This window comes from Drosophila montana, unplaced genomic scaffold (assembly GCF_035044405.1).
Source record: "Drosophila montana isolate Dmon_TW-CO22-7 unplaced genomic scaffold, ASM3504440v1 contig_924_1, whole genome shotgun sequence".
Classification (NCBI taxonomy): domain Eukaryota; kingdom Metazoa; phylum Arthropoda; class Insecta; order Diptera; family Drosophilidae; genus Drosophila; species Drosophila montana.
In genome coordinates, this window is record NW_026999210.1 from 52,894 (window position 1) to 61,968 (window position 9,075).

The window sequence follows — 9,075 nt, forward strand, 5'->3', positions numbered from 1 at the left end:
ACGATTCGTTTAACGAGGCGATACCAATTGCTAAAATATTATATTTACAAAAAGTATTGAGCCTTGAATACAATAATTTAATTACTTATTATATGAATGCAAATTCGAAAGAAATTAAAAATGCACTCTTGAATCTTGCAGCCAATTAAATGTATATTTTACTTAATAATTATTTAAGAATATCTACTTGTTTTTCCCTTTTAGCCTTGCTAATTTTTGTAAGAAAACAGAATTAAAGTTCTTATATTATGTTTATTTAACAAGTATTTCTTGTATTTACGCTCTAAGCAATGCCTGCAGCATATTAACATAAATCACACATGTTAATGGCCACTGTAAGGCCTCTGTTGCTGCTACATATTTATTTAACTGCGAAAGCCAGTCAACAACGGCAACAACAAGAACAGCAGCCCATGCCCAACCACCACCCACAAGGCAACCCCAAGTAGGCACACAACTAAAACACTGCTGAGCGCAAAGCCTTTGCCTGTGTATTGGTGCTTATCTGTGTGAGCGCCGCATGCCGGCTGCAACGGTGTGGGTGTGTGTGGTTGAGCGCATGAGGGGCGGAGCCAAACGGCAACGGCAACAGAAGCAAATGAAAACTTGCAGCGACAGCACACGGCAAAAACGATAGACTAGACGGGGTTGCATTTAAGGGGTGGATGGGTGTGTGTGTGTGTGTGGTTTCAATGAGTGAAAGTAAAATTGCAATAACAATAGACTAGCGCTCTCTCAGCAGACTCTCACTCTGCTCTCGCTCTCACGCAGTGTGGTCGCCATTATAGCGCTTTATTAAACAAACAAACAAACAAACAATCAAAAGAGCATTAAACAAACACAAGAAACCAACACAAAAGCGAACGCACACACGTACACGCACACGCATATACACGTAAGAGTTGCTGAGCACGCTCAGCCATTATGCGCGCTCTCACCACCACTGCCAGTTCAGCAGAGAGAGCGAGAGAGAGAGAGAGCGAGAGAGGGAGAGCTCACTAACTGGGCAGCACACAATTGAATGCCATGTATAGTGCTGTCTCGCTCACACTCGTTGCTGCTGCCGGCGACTCGTTGGGGAGTTGCGAGATGGAGACTGGGCAGCGCTGCGACTGCGGCTGCGACTGTGGCTGCGGCTGTGGCTGTGGCTGGCAAAGATACTTTTCTTGCGGCGTGCACGCCATACGAAATCAGTCAATGTCTTGGAGTTGATGGCGCGAGTACACGCGACACGAGTTGACTGCGACTGTGACTGCGACTGCGACGCGTGCGAACTCAACGCAAAGCTGTGACTTCACGTGAAACCGTAACAGTAACAGTAACAGTAACCGAAAGCCGCCGCCGTCGTTCGCAACGTGAAAAATAAAAAAATAAAATTGTATTAAAGTACATATTAGGAAACAAATTTCAAAACAATTGCATTTTGTTATAATTTTTTTTATGGTGTGCCTAAGAAAACAAAACATAAGATAAGCAACAAGAAGAAGCAGCAGAAAAGTGTATCTAAAATATGCAAAAACTGTTCCGTGCCACATTAAGCAAAGATATATTCAAATAACAGCTCCCAACTAAAAGTAATCGATAATAACACAAAAAAAAAAGAAGAGAAGTGAAGAGGGAAAAGAAACCATCACGACGTCGTCGCCCGGGTCAATAATGCTGGTGCCGTCGGACATGATCGCGGCACAGTCCAAGATGGTCTATCAAATGAACAAATATTGTGCGGATCGTGTGCAGGTGCGCAAGGCGCAGATCCACAAACAGATCCAGGAGGTCTGTCGCATCGTTCAGGATGTGCTCAAGGAGGTGGAGGTGCAGGAACCCCGCTTCATATCGTCCCTGAACGACTACAACGGCCGCTTCGAGGGCCTGGAAGTGATCTCACCCACAGAGTTCGAAATCATCATCTACCTCAACCAGATGGGCGTCCTCAACTTTGTGGACGACGGCACCCTGCCCGGCTGTGCGGTGCTCAAGCTGAGCGATGGCCGCAAGCGTTCCATGTCCCTCTGGGTGGAGTTCATCACCGCCTCCGGTTATCTGTCCGCGCGCAAGATACGCTCCAGATTCCAAACACTGGTGGCCCAGGCCTGCGACAAGTGCGCCTATCGTGACGTAGTCAAGATGATCGCCGACACCACCGAGGTGAAGCTGCGGATCAGGGAGCGCATCATTGTGCAAATCACGCCCGCCTTCAAGTGCGCCGGACTCTGGCCACGCTCGGCCTCGCACTGGCCGCTGCCCGGCATACCCTGGCCGCATCCCAATATTGTTGCAGAGGTTAAGACTGAGGGCTTCGATATGCTTTCCAAGGAGTGCATCGCGCTCCAGGGCAAGAACTCCGCCATGGAGGGCGATGCCTGGGTGCTCAGCTTTACAGACGCCGAGAATCGTCTGTTGCAAGGTGAGTTCTTTCGATGCTTCTCCAATTCTCAGTTACCTCAACTTGCCGTCGGCAAAAAAGAAACCCAACTAATACTCCCGAAGTTCTTCATAATAATACTGTTATCTTTTAAAGATATTTTAGAAAGTTTTTCAAATATTCAAATAGTTTCCAAAGTTCTTTCAACTAATTGTGCTTCTATTTCGATTTTGGATATTTAAAAATTCCATAAATATAAATATTAAATTATCTATGTATATCATAAATAGAGAGATCATATTAATATCCCTTAGGCAATGTTTAGTTTAAACAAGTAAGAGGTTCTAGTCGGGAGCTCCCGACTAGGGGATACCCTTCTTCAGACAGGCGATAGGTATAAAATGAAAAAAAATACTTGATATATATATACTATTCTAGAAGCTACAAGTCAAGTTTGGTGACTCTAGCTCATGTTATTTGCCGAAATTGCTCAAAAAAAAGGATTTCGATATAGATTTTTATCGATTTTTATGCGCGGGCACTAGGAGGACCTACAGCTAAAATTTCAAGTCTCTAGCTCTTATAGGTTCTGAGATCCTTGCGTTCATAGATACGGACAGACGGACGGACGGACAGACAGACAGACGGACGGACATGGCTAGATCGACTCGGCTATTGATGCTGATCAAGAATATATATACTTTATGGGGTCGGAGATGCTTCCTTCTGCCTGTTACATACATTTGCACAAATACAATATACCCTGTTTACCCATTTTTAATGGGTTCAGGGTATAAGAAAATAGCAAAAATTGGGAATCTTATTTCGAAAGATTTCATTTGCTTTTGATTTTCGATTCCCGAATATACTACCTACTATTATGTTTTCGATACAAATTTATTATAGATTATTTCCCAGCAAATTATCTTATTTTAATAAGTAATCCTAACTGGCACATACATATATAGTTTGAAGTATACTTTTTCGATTCTAAGCCCATCTCTATCTAAGCTTCTCAATATTTTTGGGATCTCAAAGTGTCTCTTGTTTATTCGCTTATAATTCTCGCAATACTTCAAGAATAGATTTCATTCTGTTTATAAATGTCACTTTACCTATTATATTTCTACCCAATGCTAAAGTACACTCCAATTTGTGCGTATCTCTCATAGACCTATCTACGTACCCCTAAAATAATAATAAAAAAAAAAGCCCCAATACCAATTTTTTGGTTAAACCAAATAATAGCTCTTTAAGACCAAGCCACAAAAATAAATGTTAGCCGGTTGTAAATTAATTTAGAAATCGGCACTACAAATTCGGGCACCTCGTACTGCCCGCCCCTCTCCCTCCTCTCCCACCGCTCCCTCCGCTCCACCACCAGTCACAGCCAAGAAGTCAACTCCCTGTCAACGGCACGGCTAACGTTTTTACAATCAGTGACACACTTAAATTTAATTGATTTATTTTCAACAAATCAGCGACTGTAGTTTGATATAATTGCTTGTAAATTAAGCATTCGGTCTGGCAGCACGACACACAATCAGGTGGCAATGATCGTACTCAAAAGATATGTACATATATGTGCCACTGGGCGACGTGAATCTTAGCTGCTTGTTTCCCAGATCCATTCGATAAGCTCCTTCCTTGCTGGTCGAACACCTAAATTGACTCTCACGTTAAGTTTGATCCCAAGTCCAAGGTGTTAACTGCAACCGATCGCAACGACACGATCAAATGAAAGTATCTTATTGATGATCAGTTGACAATTAAAATAGTTCATTTAATGATCGCAATGCCCTGATTCTTATTCGACCTATTGGGCTGCAAAGATCAGTCGCTGAATGCAACTGATCGCAACTACATGATCGACAAGTGATCAAATTGAAAATCTTCCATTGATTAGTTGACAATTTGCATAGAATTTTATATATGGTTTATTGAATGATCACAGATCACTTTGAATGGATCTTTGGATAGCTGATCAGCAAATGATCGCAATGCCCTGATTTAGTTTTGATTTAGCTTGATTACAAGCGCATAATCGCAAATCCAATTGAGATATACGATAGATCAGCTTGCACTGTTAACATTTCTATGGATAGCTGATCGCATGGGCTAAGCAGATGTTAATTAGGCGCGATCATTCTTAAGTTCTCGATCAGTTAATGCTTTGAATGATGCTTGCTAACAAGGCCATGATCGCAAGGGCCTGATCAAATTGTGATCATGATAAAGTTACTTAAAAAGATCACTTGATAATCGGGAACAAGTGATCAAAGTGTAGATTATATTAAAGTGGAGTTTACAGAGTAAGTTCTTAGTTACGATAACAGAGTCTTCGACACTGTTAACAGATATCTATGGATGGGTGTGAATATGCCGATTTGTCTACAGATCAGCTTAAATATTTAAATATTTCTAACGATCACCGGTCACCGATCTCCGATCGCCGATCACCTGTGCTGTCAATCAAATTCAATTAAGTCGAGTTGCTTAAGCAGTCAATCGACTGCACCTCGCCGAGCAAAACGCATCTGTAAGATAAGAACTGATCAACGATCATAAATCGGACTGAAACTAATCGAATGGACAAAGCTGGACTATTGGATAGCCCATTCGCCCGCCTTTGGGCTGATGCCTCCGCTGATCTGAGTCAGATAAACGCAGTCGCAGTCGGAGTCGGAGTCGCAGTCGCAGTCGGAGTCGCTATCATCGCTATAAGGCGGCGCAGCGGTTAGTTGGTTAGTCAATAAACTGGTTTTGTAGATATCAACATTGCCAATGCCTGAGCCATAAATAAATTTCTAAACGATTTTATAAATATTTTAAATCTCGGCGATTAGATAAAGTCAGCAAATAAATAAAACAACGGCGCGCCGGCCGCAAGCAGCTACCCAAAACAAAAACTAAAACTAAAACAAAAACCAAAAACCAAAAAAAAGCCACCAGAGACGACAAAGCGAATACCAAAGACAAGACAAATATAAAATAAATAAAAATCAATATTTAACTATAACCGAAGACCCCAAATCGAAATCAAATCTCAAGCCCTGCTCACATTCATTTCGTGCGCCTTGTTGTCATCTCCGTCTTTTGGGCGAAACTCTCTCGGTCTTCGATCTTCGATCTTCGATCTTCGATCTTAGTCGATCGTCTTGACATTTAATTTAATGCGCTGGCGCATAATAATTTAGCTGCGATCGTGCTTCGACCAACTGTCAGTGTGGACTGTATCTATTACAATGTCGTTATTGCTATCGTATATCGATTACGCTGCTGTCACGCTTATCAGATCTCTATTGTCACATTCGATGAGTCTTTCTCATATTCATGTTTGGCATCTTCTAGAAATTCTATAGCATGTTAATGAGGCGGTGTTTCATTGTGCATGTATCTATCAATTTATCGTTATCGTATATCGCTTACTCTTATCGGATATGTAATCATCTCTGGGATGTTCTTAAGATTGTTTCGAATAAGATCGAGCTCTATTATGAAGCGACTGTGCCTTGATCGTATAGACGACTTTTACATGATCGATATCGATAGAGGACTTTTACATAGTCGATATACGATAACATTATAAATATATCGTATATATAGTATATATAGAATATAGAGAACTTTTACATAGTCGATATACGATAACGATATACATATATAGTATATATCGAATAAAGAGGTTTTTTATATGATAACGATATACCTAAAGGACTTTTACTTAATCGACTTACGATAACGATATACATATATCGTTTATCGATTATGTAGAAGTCCTCTTCTTTGCATCAATCTTCTGTATTTGTGCATTCTGTAAGCTTATATTTCTGTTGTTTGTTCTTATCTAGAAGATTTTTTCTTAACAAATATTTTGCCGACTGGAAATCGATTTAATTCATTACTATATTATTGTTATCGTCTATCGCTTACCCTGCTTGATTTTATACTTTCTTTGTTCTATAATCTTAACTGATTCCACGATTTAGTTTGTTATCAATATCATATATCGCTTGTCTTATTAGATTTGTTGCCTCATATTCTATGAATATCCAAAATCTGCGACTTATTTAAAAAAGCTTTCAAAATGTTTAAAAAATGTGCTTTGATTAAAGCGATTGTGAATCGAGTGTATACATTATTTTATTGTTATCGTATATCGCTTATTATGATCTAATAGGTACTCCCACTTCCGATAAGTTTTTCTTTTTCAAGTGTTTACATATTTTTAAATTTTTCTTAATAACATTAGCGGATCTTCGTTATCGATATCGTTATCGATATCGACATCGTTTAAGGGGTATACCCTTATCTAATCTGAATTTTGTTGTCTCCAAAAAGTTGAATTTCTAAGAGTAATTAAACAGAGCTTCATTTTAATTCCCAGTTGAAGTATAGGTCCGAGTAGTTCTTTAGACCTAGCCCCGTTTGCGAATCATTTAATAGAACCCCATTTCCCAGACACCAAGTATTCCAGTCTGAAAAACTTGCATGTTTATTGGGTATTGCGTTACGTATATAGCCCATAATAAGTGCACATATCAATGTACTCAATACATGATTATCGGGCACAGTTTGAGATTAGCCGGGCTGACACTCGAGGTCTATGATTTATGTGCTGCTTGACGTCTGTTGCGTGGGTTGATCAATCAAACCGGTTCACAATATGTTCGAGGCCTAAATTTGGCACCTTGAAACTGATTGTTAGGGGGTTATTTCGATCAATTATCAACAAATTAAAGACAACTTTTTTAAGAAATCAATTAGTCAGCGGCACAATTATTGCTCGTACTTGAAGAAGTCGCAGTTATCAAATTTGATAAATATTCTCTTTACTTTTCAAAACATTCTGGACACTTGAGTGCCATTCAAATGAGTAATTGGGCATAAACATGCTTGATCAAAGGTAATCTATTAAACGGGTATAATGCCAAAGCTCGAGAAACTACATCCTGCCTGTCAAAGTTCATGTTAACAGACTTGTTTTTGAGCTCTCGTCAAGCAAATGTCTAAATTTGTGTAAGCATGGCAACGCCTTGTCAAGAAGCTGGCAACCCTAACGCGTCGGATTGCCTAACATTACAGCTGTAACTAACAGTCAAACAAGCCGTTAAACGCTTGTCAGACGTTACGTTCGAATAGGACTACATGCTAAAGTGCATGTTAACATTAACAGGCGGTTGCCAAACTTAGATTATGATGATATTGTTATATTTAGCTTTCAGCTATGAAAAGTCTAAGATCTAAAGTCTAAAATATAACTTTAAGGCACATAATTGAACTAAAAGTTAGCTTAGTAACTATTATTATTGATTATTTTAAATGTATTCTATATTATTATGTCAATTGTTGCAGGTGCAAGTCGCCGTCGTTGCCTTAGCATATTGAAGACACTGCGCGATCGTCATTTGGATCTGCCGGGCAATCCCGTAACATCGTACCATCTGAAAACGTTGCTGCTGTACGAATGCGAGAAGCACCCGAGGGAGATGGAGTGGGAGGAGAACTGCATCGCGGATCGGATCAATGGCATATTCCTGCAGTTGATCTCGTGCCTGCAGTGCCGTCGCTGTCCGCACTACTTCCTGCCCAATATGGATCTCTTCAAGGGCAAGTCTCCCGGTGCTCTCGAGAATGCCGCCAAGCAGGTCTGGCGCCTGACGCGCATCATGCTGACCAATGTGCGTTGCCTGGAGGAGTTGTAGGGATCCCATCAAATTTGTGAGATGGTTTTGCACAACGATTCCCTCTCTCTCTCTCTTGCTCTTGCTCTTTTCTTTTTAATTTTGTTATTTTCCTGCTTTTTTCATTTTTTGTTTGTTTGTCGGGGAAACGAGCTAGAAACAAAAGCAGCCGCACAATGCGGCCCAATACAATTAGTTGGTAGTTGTCGTAGTACGGGGGCTAGCGAACACGGGGGTATACGCTCAGAGAGGTACATAATTCGGAAATTTTAACCCAAATACTATTTGATATTTTTATAGATAGTAAGTTGTTTAGTTTTTAGGTGCTTTCGAAAAGTATACGCCGCTTACAGAGTTTCCTATATTTAATTGACATAACATATACATACATAAATATATCTATACTTATAATACCTAAATAGATCCTATCGTATAATACAAATAACAGCAGCAAAAATACGCACAAACCTAGGTACTTATATCAACTGAACTACACTTAAATACTTATATCTAGATATATATGAATAATTTTTTTTTCGCAAATTTTTTTGCCAAGCGGCAAATAAAATTAGCTAAAGTACTTAGCTTAAGCTAAGCAACAATTAAATAGCGCTGCAAATTATATAAAATGAAGACGTAGAAGACGAAGTGAAAACATATTATTTTTTTTTGTCTGTTTAAATTATTTATTTGTGTTTTTTGCTTTTCTTGTGAGTTTAGTCAATAAAAAAATTAAGTTTTTTTCAACAAACTGCAATTGAGTTTTAATTGTTAGTTGAGTTTAAATCTACATAATGCACTTTTTTTCAGCTAACTGATTTTTAATGCGATAATTCGACCATTTACTAGCGTCTACAGCTGCTTAACATAGTTAACTAACAGCGTGCTAACATAGATAGGTTAACAGCAGTGGCTGTTAACAAATAAAAAGTTTATGCCCTAACTTAACATATAATTGAAAATTACATTTACTGACCATGTTACTGTTTATCATAACATGCAAAGGACAATATTTGCACGCTTTTTGTT

General features: G+C 39.4%; 1 protein-coding gene across 1 annotated transcript; it reads left to right on the forward strand.

Moving 5' to 3' along the window:
* Positions 1 to 1,210: 1,210 nt before the first annotated feature.
* On the forward strand, positions 1,211 to 8,755 carry mab-21. The gene is made up of 2 exons (XM_064699475.1): positions 1,211 to 2,404; positions 7,718 to 8,755. Exons 1-2 carry the CDS (start codon positions 1,657 to 1,659, stop codon positions 8,065 to 8,067), a joined length of 1,098 nt encoding a protein of 365 aa, XP_064555545.1. The 5' UTR covers positions 1,211 to 1,656; the 3' UTR covers positions 8,068 to 8,755.
* The last annotated feature ends 320 nt before the right edge of the window (positions 8,756 to 9,075 follow it).

Coding starts and splice junctions, on each gene's coding strand:
- mab-21 (XM_064699475.1), top strand. CDS start 1,657: ATGCTGGTGCCGTCGGACATGATCGCGGCACAGTCCAAGATGGTCTAT. Junction 2,405..7,717: donor CGAGAATCGTCTGTTGCAAG/GTGAGTTCTTTC, acceptor CAATTGTTGCAG/GTGCAAGTCGCCGTCGTTGC.